The 26,692-nt window shown below is 38.7% G+C and overlaps 1 protein-coding gene across 4 annotated transcripts in view; it reads right to left on the bottom strand.

Annotated features, from left to right (window-relative positions):
- The window catches only part of CHR18 (chromatin remodeling factor18), a 105,060-nt gene that overhangs the window by 65,062 nt on the left and 13,306 nt on the right, over window positions 1–26,692 (bottom strand). For all 4 annotated transcript variants that reach the window (XM_088902897.1, XM_010243137.3, XM_010243138.3 and 1 more), the window contains 4 exons: window positions 13,923–14,006; window positions 13,791–13,832; window positions 11,095–11,250; window positions 154–231 (listed from right to left, as the gene is read on the bottom strand). In XM_088902897.1, coding sequence (XP_088759023.1) covers window positions 154–231; window positions 11,095–11,250; window positions 13,791–13,832; window positions 13,923–14,006 — 360 coding nt within the window. The remainder of the gene's footprint in view (window positions 1–153; window positions 232–11,094; window positions 11,251–13,790; window positions 13,833–13,922; window positions 14,007–26,692) is intronic.

The raw sequence follows: 26,692 nt of genomic DNA, 5'->3' as shown, positions 1-26,692 counted from the left end.
AAGAAATCCAAATTAGATATAATAACTGAATAAATAGTAAGACTCAAACATAATGATATTATTACCAAAAAAACAATAAAAAATGATACATAGATGTAGTTACCCCACACTAAACATGGGGTCACTCTCTAATTAATCAAGAAAAGGAAGAACCTGTATAACTGGAACAGAAGCACTAGTCCTTTTTGCTTGAGCATTCTTGAGGAAGTGTGACTCATCTGCAATTACAACCTGATAAAGATATCACTATTGTTACAAGCACAAGAAGCAACATAAACCACAAATATATATATATATATATATAAAATAGAAAGAGGAAAGAGGGGAGGTGATGGGTTCTCTCACCACAAAGCTCACATTTGCCTTCTCCTCCTCTCCTTTCTCACACATGTGCATATTTATTTTTTAAATGAAGTCATCAAAAATATAACTAGTCATCAAAATTAACACTTTCATGGGCCTCAACTCTAGTTTGTAACATCTCCAAACTACTCAACATACCCAAGAATTTCTATATCATCATGTAAAAGTTTTTAAGTTCCCCTTGCATTCAGGACTGCAAGATCCTTGAACATGTAGAACAGATTAACAATTTCATCAGCTATACTTGAACACAATGATCTCCCCTTCCCACAGTAGGCAGAATCTCACTGTCGCCTCTGTAAGATTAAAACAAATCTTGAGTCCCCAATGTGATGCTGGGAGTATTTTAAGGGCTGTGGTACTTTAAAGCTCACAATGTGTATATCACATGGTAAGGGAGTTTCCAAAGGAAAGAAGGATCTTGGTGGCTTTCTGGACAGAGGCTTCCTGTGGTTTCTTAGCAATGAATGCCTGCATTGGGTAGTTCAGATGGACTCCAACATAACAGGAGAGAAGGGAAGGGTTAAATGGAAGGATAGTAGAATTTTTATGTGAAGATTACATTCATTGGATGGTTAGACAACACTCCTTTTCCAAGACAACGCCCATCATCTGCAACTAAATGGCGACCCATCATAATCTCAAAACAACCATTTTTAGGCTCGCACACCCAGATTGATGTGTGTGGACAGAGAACCATTGACCACTTGAATCCTGCATGAAGGCAAGAGACGACATTGGGTAGTAATTTCCTTGCAGAGGGATTTTATCGTAAGTCTCTCTCCGACTCATAAAACCATTTAAATCAGAATAGAAAGCCTGTTTATTGTCAAGATCTGCTCTGAACCTAACTATTAGTTCTTTGTCATTGATGCCTAGGGGTAATTTTGTAACTATTGACATTTTCCGCCCTAGTAGTTTTGGACTGGAAGCCACCTCAGCCTAAAGGATTAAAGTTTAACTTTGATGGAAGCTCTCTAGGAAATCCAGGACTTTCAAGAATTGGAGATATGTTCAGGAATGATACACGAAAAGTGGTAACTTTGTTCTCAGGGCCGACTGGAGTAGGGGATTCTATAAAAGCAGAAAAAACAGCCTTACATCAAGGTCTGAAATTAGCAAAGTAGCGAGGGTTTAAAAATCAGGAAATAGAAGGTGACTCCAAAATACTAATTTCTTGGATGGATGACAGCAGCCTAGGTGTGTGGAAGTTCAAACATCTAATTAAATAAATCAAGAGCTTAGCAAAGGACCTTGAGGCAAGCTTTAACTGGGTTAAAACTTAAGAGAACAGCAAATGGATTGGCAGATACTTTGGCCAAACAACGGATGTATAGGGATCAATTTTTTTGGGCAGATTTGGATTAATTGTATCTAAGAATAATTGGTGTTTTCTTGTTTCTAAATTTGATCTTAAATCTGTGCTGTAATTTCTTAATCATATCTAATGAAGTTTATTCTGTTTACTGATTAAAAAAAAAAAAAATCATCCTTAACCAACATCTAAGGTTCTCATCTTCAAGGGTCAATGTCATCCAATAAAGCCCACTAACATCATCTGGTTGCAATGACAATGTCCACAGTCAATAATGGTAAATGGATGGAGCTGTTTATCCATCCATTTAATATTTATAGTGAACCAATACAATAAAAAAATGCCCCATCAATAAATAGACATACAAGTTAATAACTCAACAGAAAGAAATTTTAGTAGTAGATTTTTTTTTTGATAAATGAGAGTGATTTTATTAATTCAAATAAAGAAAGTACAGTCAGGCTAGGAGGAGGCACGAGGTGTTACCTCCCCCAAGGACTGAACCAAAAGCACTAAGCATACACAAGCCTGAAACACAATTACAATGTAGCCCAAAACAGATCTCCCCTTGATACACCTTGCTTGGTCAGAGAATCAACCATTGCATTTTGCTGATCTGCTAACCCAGTGAACCCTGACTGCTATATTTCTTGTCAGCCATTTAACTTTCTTTAACAGATCCCTGTAGCCCCAACAAGCTGTTTCTGGACTTGTCTGCCAGCCCACTACTACTTTGGAATCCCCTTCAACTATTAAACTGTCCACTTGAAGTTGATTGGCCAGCTGTATACCTTGTACCACTGCTAGTATCTCGGCCCTTACAGAATCACCAACACCAGCCGGTCCTGAAAATAAAGATGTCATGTTGCTGTCTTTATCTCTCAGAATCCCTCCTATTCCAGATGGCCCTGGGTTACCTTGGCAGCTACCATCAAAATTCAATTTTACCATTCCTTCTGGTGGGGGTTTCCATTCTACCTGTGGTTTGTTCTTTGTGGAGACTGTAGAAGCCACTGCTGTCCAATTTCTCCTTAAGTCATCAAAGGAGTAATCCGCAAATGAGTGTGAAGATTTCAACCGCGAGGCTGTCCTTGTCATTATGTACTCCTTGACTTCAGCAAGGCTTCTTTCCTTTTCTTGAAATATTCTACCATTTCTCTCCTCCCATTCCACAAGGTAACGGCTTTGATACATTTCCACATTAGCTTCCCTCTTTTTGTCATTCTCCCAAAGGTAGACAGAGTGAACAGCAGCTTTACTTCGGAGGGCAAGTTCCACCGGCACCCAAATAATGATACAACCCAGTTCCAAATATTGGCAGCGAAAAAGCAAGATATTAGCAAATGGTTACAGTCCACACCCTCCACTTTACACCTAAAGCACCAATTTGGGGACAAACACATATAAGGTTTCTTTTATTGCAAGTTTTCCACAGTATTGATCTTACCATAATAGGCTTCCCAACAGAACACAGCTATTTTAGGAGGTATTGGCCTTGACCAGACTTCTTTAACAGGGAAGACTGAGAGGAGGGGGTGGAGCAAGGGGATTTAAAGAAAGATGCACAAGTGAAGGAGCCAATCGGGGTTAGAGACCAAACCCTTTTATCCGGGTTAGGTGGTCCAAACACAGAGTCTAGAAGCAACAAGAGCTCTGAAACACAAGAAGATTGATCATCCCTTAACCCTCTTTGGAACCCAAAATTCTAGTTTAAAGCCAAAGGGAGAACCAGAGGGGAAAGGAACCTCGAAATAGGTTTCTTTTTAAAGAGGGAGATGGAATAGAGAGAAGGGAAACGGTCTTTTAGGGGTTGAGTGCTCACCCAAATATCTTCCCAAAGAAGAACAGAGTTTCCAAAACAAACATCATACCTTACAAACCTGAGAAATTTGGGGAGAATGCCAGAAATTGTCTTCTAGGTTGTTGTGAGCAAAGCCCTTCAGAATAGCCCCGCATCCCAACCTGATTCCAAACGGCCATTGATACTCTTCACTACTTCATGCCACAACCTCTCTCTCCAATGGCCTCCTCCAAAGCCACTTACATAAAAGAGCTCCGTTCTTACACACAACATTCCCTAATCCTAGGCCTCCTTTTTTTGCTTTGACTCACTACCTCCCACCTAATCAAGTGGTCTTTTTTCTCTTTCCTAGGTTCCCATAAGAAGTCCCTCGTCAATTTTTCCAACCTCTTTGCCACCCTTTTAGGAATTCTAAAGCCTGACACAAAGTATATTGGCAAGTTGGCTAGAGTTGCCTTAATCAAAGTAACTCTACCCCCCAAGGAAATATAGTCTCTCTTCCAAGCTGCCAATCTTTTTTCAAATTTTTCCACCACCGGGTTCCAGAACCTACTTTACTTTGGATTTGCACATAAGGGAAGTCCTAGGTAGGATAAAGGCCACTGTGACCAAGTGCATTCTAAACAGGCTGCTATAGACTCCATCTCCTCTCTGTTAAGATTTATTTATTCCCACAACACAACTCTTCTCAAACTTTATCTTCAAATTTGAGGCCCTCTCAAAGTGAATTATTAAATCCTTCAGATTTCTTACCTCCATCAAATCACAACCTTCACAAAAGATTATTATATCATCTGCAAATTGAAGATGGACAATTGAAACTCTGCCTCTACCCATTTTCCACCCTCTTAAAGACCTGGCCCTATCCGCTTCTGAGAGGAATCAACTGAAAGCATCGGCAACTAGAGTGAATAGGAAATATGACATGGGATCGCCTTGTCTCAGGCCCCTACTAGCTGGGAAAAAACCATTAACTACCACTGACCAAGATGGAGTAATGGAAGGAGGATAGGCTACCATTTATCCATTTGCACCATCTATCCCCAAACTCACACTTCCTTAGCACGAGTAACAAGAAACCCCAATCTACTAGATCATAGGCCTTTCCAAGATCTAGTTTACAAACAAAACCTTGATGACCCGATCTACTATTCGTCTCCCTTGAACAAAAGCTCCTTGGGCTTGGTTGATAATACATAGAAGCACCTTTTTAATCCTCAAAGATAAGACCTTAGCCACAATCTTATACACACTAGAGTCACCAAACTAATAGGTCAAGTCCTGTGGATGCTTGGCCTCTTTCTTCTTGGGAATCAAGGCTAAAAAAGTAGCATTAATTCCACGACTAATCACTGAATTATCCTCAAATTCTTTGAAAGCCTTAACCAAATCTTCTTTGACTATGTACCAACAATCTTGAAAGAAAGCCATAGCAAATCCATCCGGCCCTAGTGCTTTAGATTTGTTCATGGAGAAAACAGCTAGTCTAATTTCCATTGGCTAGTTCATGGAAAAACTTAGTGTTTGCATCTCCTTCCTTGAGCCACTTACGTCTAGATTTCTGCCTCCAAGAAATTTCTTCTCTCAAGAGGACCTCATCTAAATCTCTTTTCAGTTTCCATGTCCGATCTCTTTTTTTTTTTTTTTTGAGAACAAGGGTGGTTGATGGAGGTGAGGGAGAAATAAGAAAAGGTGAGAATCTCTATTGAGGTCATTGACTGAGACTCCTCTAAAGAGATCAGAATTCACCTTCCAGAGGTTGCACAGATAAGAGATTTCTGAAACTAACTCCTCTAGGGGGCCTTGATTTGTTGTCAAAGAGCCTTTTGTTTCTTTCATCCCATACACCCCACAGCACTGTGTGTAACACTGATTGCCAGTAAATTTTACCCCTCTTACTTAAGCTTGTTCCTTGCCACTGATGTAGGAAGTCCTTGACATGTTTTGGTATAACCCAACTGTAACCTGCCATTTTCAGAAAATGGAACCAAATCTTTTGGGTGAATTTGTAGTGAAGGAAAATGTGATCTGTTGATTCTCCTACACTGAAGCATAAAGAACAAACATGAAGAGAGATAGACAGTCTACCCAAAAACTTTTGTTGCAAGAGGTCACAAGTGTTAACTTTCTGGAGGCAAGCTTCCCAGACAAAGAAACAAACCCTTGAGGGAATGTGGCTACACCAGATCTTCTTAAAAGGAAAGGGGGGATGATGATCATCAGTAACCAAAGCCTTGAACATAGACTTAGAAGAGAATTCGACAGTGGGGTGCAGGGTCCAAATTCGGGTGTCAGACTTGGAGGGGGAGATGTAAGCTTCTTTAAGGGTCTGAATTAAGGTTATTAATTCAGCAATTTCTAAATCCCTTAGTGGTCTTCTAGGTCAAAGGTTTAGGGTGTTCTCAACAGTTTGGTTTGGAAGGCAGGTAAAAATAGTGGCTTCTTGGTCAAGGGTAAGGGTAAAAAGTCTAGGAAATGAGGCAGCAAGGATAGATTTCCCCCACCAAAGGTCTTTCTAGAATTTTATTTTTGAGTCATTTCCTACTTTATATCTTATTAAAGGAAAGAAGGAAGAATAGGTGGAAATGATACCTTTCCATGGATCTGTGGATTTTATCTTGTTCAAATGGAGATTGCTATCCCACCTGTTCACATTTGATCCATATTTGCTTGAGATGATAGCAGTCCAAAGAGCATTCAGTTCTTTAGGGAACCTCCACAGCCATTTACCGAAGAGAGAAGATTTTTTCTCTTTTAGGTGCCCAATTCCCAAGCCACCTTCCTCTTTCAGCTTGCAAACTTGTTTCCAACTGACTAAGTGACTCCTCTTTTCCCCACCTCCTTCCCAAAGAAAGTTCCTTTGGAGCTTCTCAATTTGATTTCTGATTTTGGTAGGAATCTGGAAAGTTAAAAGGAAGTAGACTGGCATATTTGTTAAGGAGGCCTTCAAGAGAGTAAGTCCCTCCCATTTAGAGAGATAGCACTTCTTCCAAGCTGAAAGTTTCTTCTCACATTTTTCCACTACTGGTCTCCAGAAATTGAGAGATTTTGGATTCCTTCCAAGAGGCATCCCTAGATATGAGATAGGAAGACTCCTCTTTACACCCCAACAAAGATTTGAAACTCTCAAAGAGTTCCACTTCCACTGAGTTTATAGCAACTATAGAACTTTTGCAGAAGTTAACCCTCAAACCAATGACAATTTCAAAGCATTCAATTAACCTTCTAGTGTTTGTGATGTTGGTTATGGAGGTATCCAAAAACAAGAGTATGTCATCAGCAAACTGTAAATGTGAGATATGAATCTTGTTTCTTCCCACTTCGAAACCTTTCTCCAAGTTAAGGGACATTGCCTTATTGAAAAGGTAGCCAAAGATATCCATTACTAAAGTGAACAAAAAGGAGGAGAGCAGGCAACCTTGTCTGAGTCCCCTGCTAGCCTTAAAGTAGCCTTTTGCTTCACCATTTATCAGCACCGAAAACCAAGAGGAGCCAATCCAACCCTTAATCCATCTGATCCATCTGCTACCAAAACCTCTCATCTTCAGGCAATCGAGGATACATTCCCAATCCACTTTGTCATACGCCTTTTCTAGATCTAATTTCACTAGGACCCCCAGATTCCCAGTGGACTTTCTGTCACCACACACTCATTTGCAATTAGAATGCTGTCCACGATCTGTCTCCCTTTAACAAAGGCAAATTGATTTGGGGAAATAAGTTCTTCAAGGACTTCTTTAAGTCCATTGGCCAAGACTTTAGCCAAAATTTTATAAATGCTCCCTATCAAACTTATTGGCCTAAAGTCTTTAACTTCCAAGACTCCCCCTTTCTTTGGGATGAGACAGAGAAAGGTTGAGTTAAGGCCTTTGTTAACAATGGCCGAAGAGTGGAATTCCCTAAAATCCATAAGATCTGACTTTACTATTTCCCAACACTGTTGGAAGAAAGAGATGGGAAAACCATCCGGTCCTGGAACCCCATCTCCATCCATGCAGAAGATAGAATTAATTTTTAACTTCTTCCTCTTCAAAGTTTCTTTCCAACCAAAACCCTTTTTTCAGCTGATAAAGTTGTGCCCCCCATCTACTCAATGTAAATTGGTTATTACTATCCTTGGAGTAAAGGTTATTGAAAAAGGAGAATAAGGCTTCCTTAATTTCCTCGAGATTTTCCTCTTCCCTCTGATTCACTTTCAGTTTGGAGATGAAATTTTTCCTACTTCCCGAGGCATAAGTGTGAAAAAATCAGGAATTATTGTCTCCTTTCAGCCATTTCACTCTAGATCTTTGTCTCCAGTAAATTTCTTCTCTTCTGATCAATTGTTCCCATTCCTTTTTCAAATCTGCTCTTCTACTTCTGTTTAGAGCATCTAGGGTCCCATTTTGTTCTCTGCTATCCAGCTCCTCCAACTCTGTAAGAACTCTTTTCTTCTCTTCTTCAACAGTTTTGAAAACCTCTCTCCCCCAAGCTTTCAGTTTTCTCTTTAGAGCTCTTAATTTTTGCAGGAGCCTAAAGCCAGCCCAACCCTCTATTTTGCATTCATCCCACCATTCTGCAACCTTTTTATTGAAGTCTTTGTGAGATAACCAGAATTTTTCCAGTCTAAAAGGGGTCTTTCTTCTGATGATTCTTTCAGTGTTTATAATAGGTCAGTGGTCTGAAATACATCTGGGGCAAAGTTCTTGGCAAAGGTTAGGGAATCTTTCCAGCCACTCCTGAGAAAGCAGAAATTTATCCAGCCTGCAACTTATGACATTTTCTTGCATATTTGACCAAGTGAAGAGTCCATTAGTAAGGGGGAGGTCACACAAGTTATGCCTGGAGATAAATTTTGAGAAGTTCCTCATACTTCTTGTTGGGGCTCTACCATTGGAATGTTCTGAGCTGAATCATGTGACGTTAAAATCTCCAGCTAAGCACCATGGGATATCCTCCTCCTCATGCAAGGAATCCAGTTCTTCCCAGAATCTCTCTCTCTCTCTCTCTCTCAGAGGGAGAGTTGGGGCCATATACTCCGGTATAATCCAGCTGAAATCTTCTTTTAAATTTGTGAACAAGACCGAGACAGAGAACTCACCTTTGTCGATCTCCAATCCTGAGATTTCATCTTCCTTCCAAACAAGGATGATTCCCCCACTGGACCCCACCGCTGGAACAGTAGTCCATTTTCTTCCCCTTATACCCCAAATTGCTTTCTTAAGTTTCCTGTCAATAACTTCCTTTTTAGATTCCTGAAGAATAATTATATCTGGGTTTTCTCTTTTCAAAGTTTCTTTCACTAGGCTTCTTTTGATCTGCCCTCCCAAACCCCTGACATTCCAGCTTAATATTTTCATTTAGACACTCTACCAAAATATCCTTTCCATCTCTTAGCTGCTTACCTGTCCCAGATACTTGCTTTAGCATTACCCTTGGAATACCATCATTTCAGAACAACATCCAAATTAGAAATTTACCAATCAGCATCTTTTTCTTAAGGTAATAGATTTGACTGTATCAAGGTATTGCATTTATGTGAACCAACATTTAACCAATGCATATTAGATGGACAAAAATACTAAGAAGAGAGGTATCTTCATTGATTTGCATTTACAAGAAGAAATCAAGATGGAAAAAAAAAACACTTGTTTCACCTTTTGGTGGTACACCAAGATAGAAGCCATGTATGATTAACATGAAAATCCAACTGCCAAATACCACATTATCCAGCATTCAACAATGAGAGTATTGATCTTTGCTCACTTGAGTCCATTGCATCTATGATAACATCTTGCTTGCACACTGGGCAGAATGTCCCCCACTTTGTCAGCCATGAGTCCACACAGTTTGCATGAAATTCTGCTAGTCCATGTCCGATCTCTTTTTCCTGAGTGTTTATGACTCTTTGGGATTCCTTCGCATCCAATTCCTCTATTTGGGTCATCAAAGAGGATTTCGTTTCTTCTATTCTCTCAAAATGCTCCCTATTCCAATCCTCCCAATCCTTCACATGTGTTCACAATCGTTTTAGTTTTTTTTTGTGAAATCTTACCCCTTTCACCCCCCCCCTAAGTTCTTCTCTCCACCATTCCTCAACCTTCTTCACGAAATCCAGGTGAGTCAACTACATGTTTTCAAACCATTGGGGCAATGGTCAGAAGTATCTCTAGGTAGGGCTCTAGTTATCAAATCCGCCAACTTGTTTTCCCAACTTTCATTGAATAGGAACCTGTCTAATTTGGAGAAGGTTGGTATCTCCTAAAAGTTGGACCAAGTATAAAGGGCTTGCAACAATGGGAGTTCCTTCAACTTACAACTATTAATGAAATCATTGAATCTCTGTATGCCAGTTGTAATGACCTTGGGGAATATTTGACTCATTCATAAACTAAATTACATTGAAATCCCCCCCAAACACCATGAACCCTTCCAAAATCCTCAAATCCCATAAAGTTGTTCCCAAAATTCATTCCTTTCTATGTAATTGCTTGGTACATACACATTAGTTAGTGCCCAAGTAAATCCATCCTCTACCATCCTGAATTTTAACAACACTGAGAAGTTACCTATCAGCTCCTCCAATACCTCCACAGCATCCTCTTTCCAAAAAGTGGCAATACCTCCCGAAGCCCCCCAAGAAGGTGTAGAAACCCAACTTATTCCTCTAGATTTCCAGATACTTCTTGCCCACCTTCTATCAATTTCAGCTAACTTGGTCTCTTGTAACATCACAATATCCAGCCTTTCCCTTCTAAGGAGGTCCTTAATTAGCTTTCTTTTCCTAGCACTCCCCAGCCCCCTCACATTCCAACTGATGATTTCTTGGAGACAAAAGATTTGGCATCCCCCTTTTGGTTTGGAGACAACATTAATACATTGAAAAGAAGATATACCATTTCCTTTTGGTTTGAAGACATTTTTGGGGGGAGGGGATGTTGGGGGATAAGGAAAGGGCACCAAACAATGTGTAAGGTCCTAATAGGGTTAATCGAGTAAATTTTGGGAGGAACTGAAAGGAATTCCTAATTGTTCAAAAGATAATGAAACCATCATTCATCTCTGACCAGATATTTTCCAGGTGAGCATCATTTGATGGAAGTACTAAGGCAAAGATCTTTTGTAGTGCCCTCCCTTTCATGATCTGTCAGGGCATTTAAAGAATAAGAAGCAGGTGAATCTTCCAAGGGAAGACCAGAGACAAAAGACATGTTAGTGCTGATAATAGAGCCAAATCTTGTGGCTTTGAAAATGGTCTTTCCAGAGTTCAAGGACATACCAAGAAACTCTTTTTTAAATGAACTTTGCACTCTCTTGAACCTAATAGACAATGATGCATAGACAATGTGAACTTTGTATAATCTCTATGACAGATTCATTCATTTTTATTTTCTGACTGCCACAGTGCCACTTTTCAAAAGCTGGACAAATTTATTAATGGAGATTATCTCAACACTCCTTTATCTTGTAAATTAGCTTTCTCTTTTAATGAATTTCTTTTCACTATCAAGAAAAATTCAGATTCCATAATCGAAAGCAACAATAAAAAAAACAAGAACAAAAGCTGGTAATCATAAATAAGAGTAAAAAGAATAACACATAAACCAAGAGGATAAACCATTCCAAGAGTACTAACCTTGAATTCTGAAGCCATGAGGAGATGCTGTAACTTAGGTATGACATCATATGATACAATGTTGAATACACCATCAAGGTGTATGGTCCCCTTCGCACTTGATTGTACTATAGTAAACCCTGCCCTATTTGACCCACCCCACTGTGATAATACCACCTGTACATTATTTTCCATACGCAATATCACCATATATATAATAAGTTAATAACGGAACAGACTTCAACTCTTTTAACATTAGCTTGTCATATTTTTTATATTTTTAACAGTTATAACCGTATTGACTAAAATCAGTACAAAAAAAGGGATTCATTCTTTTAGTAATCCTATACTAGCATAGGATTACTAAAAACAGTGCACAAAAAAAGAAGAAAACAAGGGCTTCATTCTTCTTCTTTCTGATCCTGCACCTTTTCTGTCTCATTTTTAGTAAGGTAACGTGTTTTTTCCCTTTCAAGAAAAGATCATGGTTATACGTTATATTTAGAAAATCAGTAAGTGCATAGGAGAAGGTACAATGTTGAACAGGATGTGAACAATCAGCTCTCTCAAGTAAAAAAATGTGGGAAAGGAGTTGCAACTATACAAAAAGTTTGACCTCATTTCCATATTTGCAAAGCCCATCTGCTATGGTATTTATTTCCCCAAATTGATTAAGAATTCAGTCCTGATAAGGTTTCCCAAATCTCATAAACGGAGTCCACTGCCTAATGGCCTATTCTTTGACATCATAAGATGGAAATTGCAGAATCACAACCAATAGCAAATGAGAGGTGCAACAACCTAACAACAATGATGTCTGATGAGTGATGAGTGATGAGAATTCTAATACACCCATCTTCATGAAATATACATTCCAACATGAAGGGAAGAAAAAGGGAAGAAGAAGAAGAAGAAGAGAAGAAAAAGGAAAAGAAAAATAGAGCTGAAAGCAGAGAGATCAAACTAAATAATCTCAACTGCTCCCACCTTTATATTTTTATATAATGAGGACTAAAACTACAAGTATGCCCCCCTTACAGAAAATTTTGGATACATCATTACTATCATTATCATCATCTAGAATTGCCATGTGCAAAGCATGTGCACACTTACTAGTAACAGAAAAGGACGACAAAAGAAAAAGACTAAATTGACCATATTAACATAATAATTGTAATTTAACTATGGGGGTATAGATGTAATTGTCCATCTTTCATATTTATAAAAAAACAAGGGGTGCCAGTTGTTGAGGACAATTTTTTTAGAACTCTCTAACAGCCACAGCCCAATTCTTCACATACTCTTTTATCTTGTTAACACAGAACAGAGATTCTCTTTTTTTATTGTAAAAATAAATTTTCATTAGAAAAAGAAAATTTTTGTTACATCCTAACCAGGTGTTAAGGCAGCACCTGCAAACAAACTAAAACACCAAAACCAGCCAAAGTACAATCAAAATAAATCATCCAGATTATAAATTTGAAACCCCAAAACTTTCCCAAGCTTCTCCGGTTCTCCCCATGGTTCTCTTTGTTAACCAGAACAGAGATTCTCAATTGCTTTTCTTTATTTTCCCTTGTTGTTTTTCATATTTATGGTTGACCACACTTTATATAGAGAAATTATGAATTCAAAGTAAAAACTGCACTATAAATTTCAGAAACCTGAGATATCCTATAACCACATATGACACCCCTAAATTGCTCAGAAACATAAGATACTCTATAACCAATATAACCAATCTAACACCACTATGAAATAATTCTTTCCTACACCCATGGTTTATAATTTTGATATCGATGAACATATTTCACCATGTAGAGTTGGAGAAATTTTGGAGATAATTCTCTAATCTCACTAAGATATTTGGAAAATCTAAAAAAAATCTGGACAGTTTTCTAGAAGCATGGAATTAGTTAATAAACCTTTAAGAGATCATTAGAAGAAATATAAGACATTTAAGGCTCAAAACCATAGCAAAGAACTATATAAATCAAATAGGAAAAATTAAGACTGTAATAGGTATGCTTCTCTGTCTCCCTTTTGGTCTTTAGCCATCTTCTCTTCTTTATATATGTCAATTATATGCAATTTTAACTTTCATCTCTATTGTTACTATATGTTTTGATTAGATTGAGAATACTTTTTGTAGTTATATGCATTTTTCTTTTTCTTTTGAATTATAGTGACTTCGCAAGTGAAATCATATCAAAGTAGTAACCCAATTATCCAATCACCAATTCTCCACAAGTTTTTTATAATATTCTAAGATTTTAAGTTTTATATATATAGTCTACAATGAAATCTGAAATGTCACCGACATATCAACAAAATATCGGGGATATTTGGATAAAAAAGATTCCTGGAAGATTTCGTATCGCCACCTAGCAAATGAGGATATTTCAGGGATATATCGCCAAATAGCGTCAAAATTGCAAACCACACCATATCCCAGTTGAGAATCCCAAAAGACCCAAAATTAGCCTGTAAACGAAACAATTACAAATAATAAGTACCAGCAACAAGATTTACAAGGTTAACCTTGACAGCCCACATTCCATTCGTATATCTACAACTGAGGGATCTTGATTCACAAGTTATGTATTGACGTATGAGACATAGTGGAAACAATAATCAAGAAAAAGACAAATATCCAACCACAACCCAGGAGAGAAAATTGACTACCAGAAATTCACAAGGGATTACAGAAAACTTACAACAATGTCTGAAGAAGGAATATTCAGCCACTGTTGAACCATCTGTGAGAAAAATACCAATAAGTATGTTCTCAACATAATCTTCATCTTATTTGTAATTATAGAGTATATAGGGTTGGCATGCTAGCATACAGAAGCCCAATGCAAACGCAACGAAGAAGGAGTCAGAACTAGAACAGGCCAGGAATCACGAACACATCCAGCAACAGCAATCGCCTGAAACAACAAAAGGAAATTTTCACAATGCATAGGAAAAGGCATTTTCTGGATGATAAGATGCTTATAGCAATATATACTCTTTAAATGCATACAAGTTCATGTATGTTCGGATGTCCAACTTTCTATTTGATCGAAAACAATACTAAGATTATATCTATAAATTATACTAAGAATACTCATCATCATCCTGGATTTGGTTATAAGAACCAGGCACGAATAAAAACCAAGGCTACCCTAAGAAACATTCTTTTTAGTAGTAAAATGAAAACATATTTATTATAAAGACAAACAGAAATGAACAGCTTTGCAGCTGAAGCAAAAACAAGGAGCCCCAATCCTCCCAATATCAAAGGTCCAAAATTTCGATTCAATACACCCCGTATCGGGCATATCATATCATATCTTGAAGGTTCCAATACACCCATTTAAAGGTATTCTTAAGAATAAGAAATAAAAAACACATAAAAATATGCCCAAGTAGAAATTTTGAAAAAAATAAGAATAAGAAATAAAAAACGTAAAGCTCAAAGACTTGATATCCCCTTCTAGCATATTGGGGTGTTTGAACCTTTTTTTATAAGTAATAAGTTCATTAAAATAAGAAGAAATGGTATATCCTAGATAGGTGTTATGTTAAGGCAGCACCTTACAACAAAAACAGTACAAGAACAAATAAGATGTGAGTCTGTCCTTCAAATCTGATATAAAACTGATAAAAGAAATACGAAAAAGTGAAAGAGAAAGAAAGGTTACAGAGAATAGAAGAAGAAGAGAGTTCGATGGTTCTCTCTCTCCCTTCACTAACCTTTTATTACACTTAATTAATCATGCTAATTACAAGTCTGCCCTTTAAGTGGGCGGCCAGCAAAGCAGTAACTTAAAAGAACTTAAAAGGAGGTTAACAGGCCCATTAACACATAAAACAGATATAACATTACTTAAACATAAAAGAAATATTAGGGTCCATTCAGCCCAGTCTCTCTACACTCCCCCTCAAGCTGAGCATAGATGTCAGTCATGCCTATCTTGCTTATATACTGTGTCATCTTTCCTTTTGGAACACCTTTGGTCAAAACATCAGCCAAGTGCTCTTCTTAAGCAATAAATGGCAAGCAAACTTCTCCTAAAGCAACTTTCTCCCTTATGAAATGTCTACCAACCTCTATGTACTTAGTTCTATCATGCTGAACAGGATTATGTGCAATGTTAATAGCTGCCTAGTTGTCATAGTAGAGCATCATTGGCTTTTCATGGTCAATGCCCAATTCTCCCAAAAGTGATCTCAACCACAATAATTCCGACACTCCATGTGCCATTGCCCTATACTCTGCTTCAGTTGAGGATCTGGCAACTACAGACTATTTCTTACTTCTCCATGACACATTGTTCCCTGCCACCAAGGCACAATATCCTAAGATGGATCTCCTATCATCAATACATCCGGCCCAATCAGCATCAATGTATGCCTCTAGCTTCATGTGTCCATGCTTGGAAAACAAAATACCTTTCCCTGGAGTACCTTTCAAATAGCACAAAACTCTTTCTACAACTGCTAAATGTGTATCTCTAGGAGACTGCATAAACTGACTAATAACACTTACTGCATAGGAAATATCTGGCCGAGTCGAGCAGAGATAATAACAACTTCCTGAACAGTCTCCGGAAAACTCCCCTATCATTCAACAGTTCACCATCAGTAGCAAAAAGCTTATGGTTTAGATCTACAGGGGTAGTAGAAGCTAGTTTAGCCAGTGTTTTAAAAGTCGCGCCTAGGCATAGAGGCGAGGCGCCCCCAATGTTGTAAAAGGCGTGCCTAGGCACAGAGGCGAGGCGCTTTCCAGGGGCGAATTGCCCAGGCTAAGGCACACGAACCTAACAGGAGCTCGCCTTTGTGCCTAGGCGTACACCTCAGACCAGGCAACAAGTGGCCCAAGCGAGCACCTAGATGATGTTTAGACAATTCAACTTAAAATAGGATTTGAAATTATATTAAAAAAATAAAAAACACAAAATAGGAAACTTAGGAAAAAGGAAGTTGAATCGACAGGGTCTTTACCAAAACAACCAAAAGAAAAAAAATAAATAAAAAAAGTTTGGAGGGAAGACTTCCTTCGTCCAAAAGTTAGCACTCCAGAGGACAAACCAAAGGAAGTTGAAGCTCATTCAAGCTCAAGTTCGTCCAAGACTCTGAGCCTGAATCGAACAGAGCTACAGTATCAGCCTATCAGGTATGTTATGTATTTTTTTTTTTTTTTGTTCTTCTTCCTGCTGCAATTGACAGTCCAGGCTGAAATAGGGGCTCCGCCCTATTTTTCTTCTTCTTCTTCATACAAAACATGCATAAAAACAAGGGCTTCGCCCCTTTTATTTTTTTTATTTTTATTTATCTCAATAAACAGGGGCTTCGCCCTTCTTCATCAATTTTCTCAGCAAAAGAGGGGCTCCGCCCTTCATCAGTTTTATCAGTAAAACAAGGGCTCCGCCCTCTCTCTCTCTCTCTTCTTCTTCAGTTTTATTAGTAAAACAGGAGCTCTGCCCTCTCTCCTTGTTTCTTGCGCAAAAACAAGGGCTACGCCCCATTTGTTTATTCAATTTTTATCATAAAAACAGGGGATCCACCCCTTTTTTTCAGTTTTTCTCATTAAAGCAGGGGCTCTTCCTTATTGTTTTTCAATTGTTATCATTAAAACAGGGGATCCACCCAGTGATTTAAAAGGCGCACCTCAGGCGCATAGGCGTGGCGCATTTTAGGGTATGCACCTCACCTAGGTCCTAGGCGCAGCCATTTTAAAAGGCACACGCCTAGTGCACCTAGGCATACCCCCTATTTGCTAATGTTCATTCATTCATTGCAATAAAATATCTTCTTAAAAGGCAATGAAAGTTATAAATTCATTATTTTTTTGTGTGAAAGCTAAGAATTTAACACCTAGCATGGACTTGTTTGGGCTTGCCTCGAGAGGCGTGGCACAAAGGCAGCTCGTAGAATCAGGAATGTAATATGTTTTACATTACATTAGCTACTTGAAGTAATGCAATTGAGCGAAAAAAGAGACTAGAGGTTTTACATGCCTAAAAAAGTTTTATATGTTTGATTTTATTTTTAAATTCTCACTTGAATATGCTTTACATCTTATGTTTATGTATTTTATTTTTAGATAATATGTCTTTTAAAACATTTATATTAAATTTAAGTTTATATTTTTTATAAATATTATGTTTTTTTTTTGAATTTTTTGGCATTTTTGAATTTTCTAACATTTTTTTATTTTTCCGCCTTGCGCTCATAAAACACAAGATCCACCACATTTTTTTCAGTTTTTCTCATTGAAACATATTACTTTTCAGTTTTTATCATAAAAACAGGGGATCCACCCCATTTGTTTTCAATTTTTCTCAATAAAATTGAGGCTCCACAATCCACCCCATTTGAAGTTTAGGAATATGTCTTTTAATTATTCCCGTCCATTTTATCATTTATTTTTTATTTTTCAAAAAACTGTGTGCCTTGCCTCAAAAAGACGCGCGCCTCGCCTTGCACCTCAGGCGCAAAATGGCCATTGCGCCTTTCGCTTTTAAAACACTGGGTTTAGCACCAAGTTTACCAGTCTCTGCAAAGTGATCAAGAACATACTTGCGTTGAAAAATGAAGATACCATCCTTGGATATAGCAACTTCAATTCCCAAAAAGTATCTAAGATCCCCCAAATCTTTTATCTCAAATTCAGTATTTAAAAATCTTTTGAGCTTAATCACTTCCCGAGTGTCATTACCTGTAACCACAATGTCATCATTATAAACAATTAGAAAAGTCACCAAAGAGTTACTTTTCTTCAGAAACAAAGTATGGTCAGATTGAATCTATGTATAACCAAAAGAAACAAGGGCAGCTCTAAATCTCTTAAACCAGGCTCTAGGAGACTGTTTGAGACCATAAATAGACTTATTCAATTTACACACCTTCCCTTGCATTTCCATTCCATATACCCCTACAGGTAAAGACATATAGACATCTTCATGTAGGTCTCCATTCAAGAAAGCATTTTTAACATCATATTGGTGAAGGGGCCAATCAAAAGTAGCAACTAGAGACAACAAAACTCTAACTTGAGTCATTTTAGCCACAGGAGCAAAAGTCTCAAGGTAATCTATACCATACATTTGAGTGTAACCCTTAGCAACCAGTTGTGCCTTAAACCTCTCAATAGTGCCATCAGAATGATATTTGATAGTGAATACCCATTGATAACCCACTAGTTCCTTCCCTTCAGGCAAGTCCACAATATCCCAAGTATGGTTCTTATGCAAAGCATCTAGCTCAATCATCATAGCATCCCTCCATTCAAGTTTGGATAAGGCTTCTGGTACAGACCTGGGAATCACATGGGTAAAAATAGAGGCAAGAAAAGAATAATAGGTAAGGGATAGAAGGTTGTAAGACAAATGTTTAGAGATACAATGTGTTATACAATTCCACTTGCCTTTGCGAAGGGCAATAGGAAGGTCAAGGTCTAGAAAGGTAGTAGGTGGGTCAGAGGAAGGCTGACCTGTTACCTCAATAGTGATGGGAGATGCAAGAGGCTCTGATGAAGGAGTGGAAACAACTTGTCCATGCCTAAATCTTTGCCTTTGGTACCACCTTTGGAGAATAGGATGTGAGGAAAATATAGGAGGATGAGTTGGGGGAGGAGGGGGAGCAAGAACATGTGAGATAGACACAATGGAAGGAGAGGCAACAGAAGAATATTACTCAACAGAAGACTACTCAAAAGGAACTAGAAGATGAATAACTAGAGACATAGCAAATGGTTCCTTAGAATGCTCCCCCTCAGGAGAGTACCAAAGAAAGGAATAGACTCAGCAAAAGTGACATCCCTAAAGACAAAGCGGGTGACACGAACTAGATCAAAACAACAATATCCCTTCGGTGTGGAGGCATATCCTAGAAAAATGCACTTATGTGCCTTAGGCTCAAATTTGTGTCTCTGATGATTATGAACATAGCAAGTGCACCCAAAAACTCGGAGAGGAAGAGAAAAGAGATCTGAGATCCTCATCCGAAAAGAGAACGCTAAATGGGGTCTTGGAACCCAGAACCCAGGAAAGCATACGGTTAATCAGAAAAGTAGCAGTAAGGACAGCATCCCTCCAAAATTTAAAAGGAACATGAGATGCAAACAGGAGGCACCTAGCAACCTCAACCACATAGCATTTCTTCCTATCCGCTACTCCATTCTGTTGTAGAGTGTAGGAACAAGAACTTTGATGAATAACCCAGAGGTCTCAAAGTAGGATAAGAGGTTCTTCTCAAAATATTTCTTAGCATTATCATATCGGAATATTTTGATTCGAGTATTAAATTGGGTAAGGATAAGTTCATGAAAATTTTGCACAATAGTTGGTACTTCATCCCGGGATCTCATGAGATAAATCTAGGTATAACAAGAATAATCAACAAAGAGAATAAAATATTTATAACCCCCCATAGTAGGCAAATGATATGGCTCCCACACATTAGAGTGCACAATATGAAAAGGAGAATTACATCTTTTATTGCTTACTGAATAAGAATGTCTACAATGTTTCGCAAGTTCACAAGACTCGCAACGAAGACTCGATAAAGACACATTATTAAACATATCGGAAAACAAATGACTCAAAGCAGGAAAAGGTAAATGACCAAACTGTAAATGACATAACACGACTCTATCAATAGACTCTGACAAAACAGCCTCCAAAGCAATTCCATTAGGTGGTCCAAGACTCCCATCAAGTGTTTCCAACAAGTGTATTCCATCCGCCTCTTGGCCACTCCCAATCGTCCTTTGGATTTCAGGTCTTGGAAAACACAATGGATAGGAAAAAAGGTTATGCTACAGTTCATGGATTTAGTCAAGCTACTAACAGATAAAAGGTTGGTATTAAGCTTGGGAACATGAAGAACAAAGGATAAAACAAGGGTGTCAGAGGCCTTGATATCTCCTTTGCCAAAGATGGGAGCAAGAGACCCATCAGCAAGGTAAGGGATATCTTCTCTCTACCAGAGAGGAGTTGATATGAACAAAAGAGATTAGATAAAATGGTCATATGGTCTGATGCACTAGAATCAATAATCCCAAGGATTTTATGATTGCTTGAAAACGTAGCATGATTTGCAAAAGTACGAGTACCTGAGTGAGCAAATGCGGATGATGAGGTGTTGCCTGAAGGGTTGGATGCTGAAACAGTGGTCTCCAAATGATTAAGTAACCTCTCGTACCTTTCAAACTCTGCCTTTACTACTGCCAGCTGCTCCATAATTGATCATTCTTCACTTTCCTTGTTTCCACCCTCAGACACTATGGCAACATTAGCGTTCTTAGGCTTCCCAGTCTGACCATTCTTCTTAAAGTTGTTATTGTTGTTCTAAAACCTGTCCAGGAGAAGATATGGATGAAGTTTCCAACAAGTGTCCTTAGTATGATTCGGCTTCTTGCAGTATTCACATATCACTTCCTTCTTCTCAGTCGGCCCCTTTGGCTTTATTTCAACATGTGCAAAGTGTTCTGTAGATGGTCCCTGTAACTATACTTGTCGCCTACTCTCTTCACTACTTACCATGGTATATGCTTGAGCCAAAGTGACCTCATCTTTGAATAGGATGTTTTGCCTTGTTGTCGAACTTAGGGTTGAGCCCTATGAGAAATAAAAACACCCTGTTTCATTCCACTAGTTTTCTAAATGTCTCTTCATCTTTAGTACTCTCCCACACAACTGTCTCCATAACATCAATTTCCTACCATAGTGATTTCAACATAGAATAGTAAATTGCTACACTCTTCTCCCCCGTCTCAGATTTTTCACATCACTCTTCAACTTATAAGCTCTTGCAACATTTAATTTCTGTGAATAAGTTTTTGTAACACTATCCCAAATCTCCTTGGTTAAGGTCATCCAGAAGTAATGTTGACTTATATGGGTCTGCATAGAGTTAACCAACCAACCACCCAATCACTATGTAGTTCTCCTGGATCCATTTCTCATATGCACGGTCAGTCTCAAAATTTTCACATTACTCTTCAACTTATAGGCACTAGCAACATTTAATTTCTGTGAATAAGTTTTTGTAACACTATCCCAAATCTCCTTGGCTGAGGTCATCCAGAGGTAATGTTGACTTATATGGGTATGCATAAAGTTAACCAAACAACCACCCAATCACTATGTAGTTCTCCTGCATCCATTTCTCATATGCAGGGTCTGTCTCTATAGGGTATGTCTACTGCAAACATAAATCCGTATGGATTGTGCCTAGGCTAGATGATTGGTTCCATCTAGTTTAATTGTGGTCACACCAGTCAAAAAAGAATCTACCGAACCAACCCCAGATACCGGCATCTATTTCTTTTCACTTCCAAATTGCTCCATTGATCAAACGAAAATCAAAAAACTAGTTTTTCAATCTTTATGGACCTAACTAAGGTCAGTACGGTACTTGGAGATTAAAAATTTAGGGTTTCACTGCATCCGGCTGTCGGAGAGGAAGAGAAAAGAAGCAGCCACTCCTACCAGAGCTTCCCAACCTCCTTCAAATCTCAACCGCACACTTATGGGGATCAAAATATACCTCCCAAGCCCTGAGCGCCACACCCAATCCTTCTCCTTAACCTGTAACTTGAAATCTCTCTAGTCAGCTAGGGTTTTGGGCAGAAAAAATACAGCTTCAATTCCTGGCACATTTCGGCCAGATTCTAACTCTCTAAACCCTCTACTAACTAGGCAAATAGTCCTCTGACTGATCAGCAACTTATCGCTCCATACATTCTTCTAATCAAAGGGTGTATGGGAAAAAAAAAGAACTGCTCCGATACCAAGAAGTGAGTCTATCCTTCAAATCTGATATAAAACTGATAAAAGAAATAAGAAAAAGTGAGAGAAAGAAAGGTTACAGAAGAATAGAAAAAGAAGATGAAAAAGAAGAAGAGAGTTCGATGGTTCTTTCTCCCTTCACTACTCTTTTATTAAACTTAATTAATCCTGCTAATTACAAGTCTTCCCTTTAAGTGGGTGGCCAGCAAAGCGGTAACTTAAAAGAACTTAAAAAGAGGTTAACAGGCCCATTAACACATAAAACAGATATAACATTACTTAAACATAAAAGAAATATTAGGGCCCATTCGGCCCAGTCTCTCTACAAAATACAATTTCAAATCTCCATCCCACAATTTTGTAACCCCACCATCTCCCATAATCTTTCTCCTAGATCTTCTCTCTTATGCTGAGAGAACTCAGGCAATATCAGGACCCAATCTGCAACAGATTAGCCAACAACAGCCACCAGTTTGTCCAGCTTTCCTTCTTTGTATTCAAATATTATTCTGTTCCTTTCTTCTCATTTGTGCCAATAGATGGCAAATGGAAGACAGCTCCATATTATTCTAGCCTTCTTCCCTTCCCTGAATCTTAGCCATGTCCAAAAGATTTCAGCAGGTGTCCTTGGTTGGAAGTTCCTAACTACAAAGAGTGCCATGAAGAGACTCCACAAATACTCATAAATTTTACATGAAAAGAAGAGATGGAAAACAGATTCCTCATCTTCCTTACACATAAAGAACATATTGGCCATGCTGAAACCCCTTGTCTTCAAGTGATCCACTGTCAACACACAATCCCTGGGGGGTACTGGGTTACCCCAGACCCCATCCATTGAGTCAAATTCCAATTGGTTCCTGCACAAATCTGAATAGCAGGATTTAACAGTAAACTTTCCATTTGAACACTCTTTCCACCATAATTCATCCTTGGACTGAGCTAATATCTTCACCTTTTGCAGCTTCTCCAACAGATTTAAACACTCTTCTATCTCCCAATCCAAGAGTGGTCTTCAGAATCTTGGACACCACACAATCTTTTCCCCAATTCTTTCATAGCAGCTTAGAATACTTCCAGTGCAGACAACCTGAACAGTGAACAGTCTCAGGCATACCTCACACAATCTTCCCACTCCACTCCAATTATCCTCCCAAATTCTTATTCTAGCTCCATCCCTGACTGAAAAGCTCGTTACATTTCCGAACTCCTGATTGAAGTTCATAATTCCTTTCCATAGTTCATAAACTCACCCCATATGAAGAGCTAACTTCCCTTTATTCCCACCCAAACCTCATTACTCCATACTTAACCACCACCCTCCTCCATAGAGAGGCTTCCTCCCTACTCAACCCAAATCTCCATAACCATTTCCCAAGTAAAGCTTTGTTAAAAAGTCTCACCCTCTTCAACCCCAAACCCCCTCATTCTTTAGGTCTACATACCTTATATCATTTAACCAGATGGAGCTAACTTAGGTCTACACACCTTATATCACTTAACCAGATGGAGCTTTCTACCCCTCCCACCCCCACCCCATCCCATAGAAAATCCCTCTAAATCTTTTCCAATCTCACTACAATTTTTTTTCTGGAACCCTCAACAGTGATAGATAATATGTAGGCAGACTTGATAACACACTTTTTATAAGGGTGATTCTACCCCCAAAGGATAGATATCTTGCTTTCCACCTGCCCACCCTCTTCTCTACTCTATCAATAACTGACTTCCATAATGTTATGGAAGAAGAATAACCTCCAACAGGCAATCCCAAATATGAAAAGTAGTTGTCCGGTTCTGCACTTAGATGCTTCAGCACACTCCAACAGTACCTCTCTCCTTATTTCTCCAACCCCTATCAGAACACTCTCAGATTGATTAATTTTCAAACCCTGTAAACAGCTTGAAGTTAGCAAGAATTGCCCTCAGATTCAATGCCTGATTTACTGAGGGTCCGTTTGGAGCGTCTTTTTGGGAAGATCTTCTGGTAGCTCTGACAGTCAAAAGACGCGTTGAGCTTTTGCATGAAGATCTGAGCAGCCCAAAGCACATTTGGCAGGTGTGTGCCTTTCCGCGTCTTTCCGTGTGAGAATAAAACGCAAAAGACGCAAGAAGCTTCATTTGGAGCTTCCCGAAATCAGCCCAAAATGGGCTTTTCACATCTTTTCGGCATTCTGTCTTTTGGCGGCTAGATCTTCCACGTGCCAAATGGAAATAGACCAAAAATCAGTCTTCCCGGCTTGTAAACAGCCGAAAGAACACACGGAATGATGCACCAAACGCAGCCTGAGTCATCCAAAAATATGAGGGTATTGTCGGCATATTGTAAATTGGAAATGATAGGCCCCTCCACCCCCACCCTAAATCCTTCAATCAACCCCAACTGCAAACTTTTTTCCAGCAACAGATTCAACACTTCCATGACTAACACAGAGGAATTGGGAGATAGGGTCCCCCTGCCTTAAACCTCTAGATGATTGAAACAATTCTGAAGATACAGCATTCAAAAATTCTGCCGACACACCTTGACCAGTACAAAACAGCAAAAAAAAAAAAAAAAAACAAGAAAAGCCAAGTACCACAACCCCCACCAGAGCCCTCCACTAAAACCACACCAGTTGAGCCCCACCAGCCAAAAATACATAACCAAAACAAACCTGCCCTAGCAGGTTTTAAAAGGCTTCAAGTATGCTATGTAACTGCAATCATCAGTTCACTCTTTTATTCTTTATTTGGCTAGGATACTATGTAATTGTAATCATCATCCAAGCCTTGTTCCAACCATATGGGGTGGCCTGAGTATTATTTTTTTGATCAATAACAACACAATTTCATTAAAAAATAATTAGAAGATACGAGAGAAAAGGGGAGGGATAAGCTCCCTTAACCCTCCCCAACAAAAAAAAAAAAACACTGCCCAAACCAAGTTACCCCCTTCCCACCCCTTGTTTAGCAAGTACATCAGCAAAGGAGTTAGCACTTCTCTTTACCCACTGAAATCTCACTTCCATATTCTGAGTGTGTCATTTAAACCTTCTTTTTCATTTAAATAAATCCAGAACCCAGATTCCAGTTTTTGTATCCAATTAATCACCAACTAAGAATCGCCTTCAACAACCAGTCTACTAATATTTAGCTCTTTTGCCCTTTGTGCTTCTTCCACAACATCCCTAAGAGAGTCACATGAGTGAATTGGTCCTGAGAATAATGCAACAACTTTTCCTTCTTCATCTCTGAAGACACTTCCAATACCTGAAGCACCCGGGATACCTTCACTACCCCCCATCAAAATTCAGCTTAATAAAAACTTCAGCAGGTGGGGACCAAAGAGGCCTGATTTCAGCCTTAGTGGGGCCTGAGTCAGCCACTACCTTTGAATTGCCAAGTAAAGCATCTGTAGAAATATCCTCAAAGCTTTCCAAGGATTTCACCCACTGCACCACTCTGATAGTAATAACTTCAATTAATGCTTCCCTGCTTCTCCCTTTTTCCAAGAATATTCTCAGATTTCTTTCTTCCCATATTGTCCAACAGACAGCCGCTCTAGCGCATCTCCACAAAATCCGACCCCTCTTCTTTGGCTACATGACGGAAAAGGAAGCAAATAAGCTTTGTATATCCAACAGGGAAGTCCACCTACATCCAAATGGCGAAAGAACCGAACCCAAATAGAGAGAACAAAAGGGGAAGTCCACCTGACCCCTCTTCTTTCGTTTGCTCTTGTTGTTTTACTTGGGTTGGGGTTCTTGTTGGCATTGAGTTAATTGTTTATGTTGTTGGGGGCTTTTCTCTTCTTTAAGATGATTTCTCATCACCTTCCGCTTGTATTCTCTTTTTTCTTTTAATGAATTTTTGCTTTTATTATCAAAAATAAATAAACAACTAAATTCAACTAAGCCTTGTCCTAACTCAATGGGTCAACATGCACTGAAAAAGGTGGCAAATTGATTCTTTTACCCAAACTTATGAAATGAGTTTTAATCTCATATATTCATTTCAAATTCTAGGTACCAGTAGATCTTATAACAATCATAACTTTTAAATCATCATATGTAGTATAGATCACTTGAACTCTTTTTTTATCAGCAACAGAAAAATTGATTCATTAATTTAGAATAGAAAGATACAACAAGAGGTTGTGAAAAAAAAAAAAAACAGCAAACCCAAAAAGCCATCCCAAAGTTACAAATGTGACCAAAACATGGATTGCCTCTGAATTCCTTGTTTAGCTAGGTCATCTGCCATGCTGTTTGCAGATCTTCTAATCCATCTTAATTGGATGAGCATATCTCTAGAAAGCTGTTTGAAGCACCTGAATTCATTCCTTAGCTGCCAAACTACCCCTCCCTCCGTTTTCAGCCAGCCCACAATTTTTTTTGAATCCCCTTCAATGATTAGTCTCTCGATCCACATTTCTTTAGCCTTCTCCACCCCATAAACTGCTGTCAATAGTTCTGATCTCACCGCATCACCTTGCTGAACAGGACCTGAAAACAATTCTGGGATGTTTCCATTTTCTTCTCTAATTACCCCACAAATACCCGATGGACCAGGATTGCCAATATAGCTACCATCAAAATTCAATTTCTTCCACCCAACACATGGGAGTGACCAGGCCTCTATTATTCTTTGTTTTCTGGAGGATGAAGCAACAATTGAACCCCACGAATTGAGAAAGTCTTCAACTTAAAGTCTACAAAGAGCTTTAAAGTTTTCACCCAATGAGCCACCCTTAAAGATATTACCTCTATCACAGCTTCCTGACTTCTTTCCCTGTCTTCAAAGATTCTTAGATTCCCTTCTTCCCAAACCCAATGTGTCCAAACCACCACTGC

Source organism: Nelumbo nucifera, chromosome 4 (assembly GCF_055504915.1).
Source record: "Nelumbo nucifera cultivar China Antique chromosome 4, China Antique-T2T, whole genome shotgun sequence".
Classification (NCBI taxonomy): Eukaryota; Viridiplantae; Streptophyta; class Magnoliopsida; order Proteales; family Nelumbonaceae; genus Nelumbo; species Nelumbo nucifera.
This window is presented reverse-complemented; position numbering and strand designations above follow the sequence as displayed.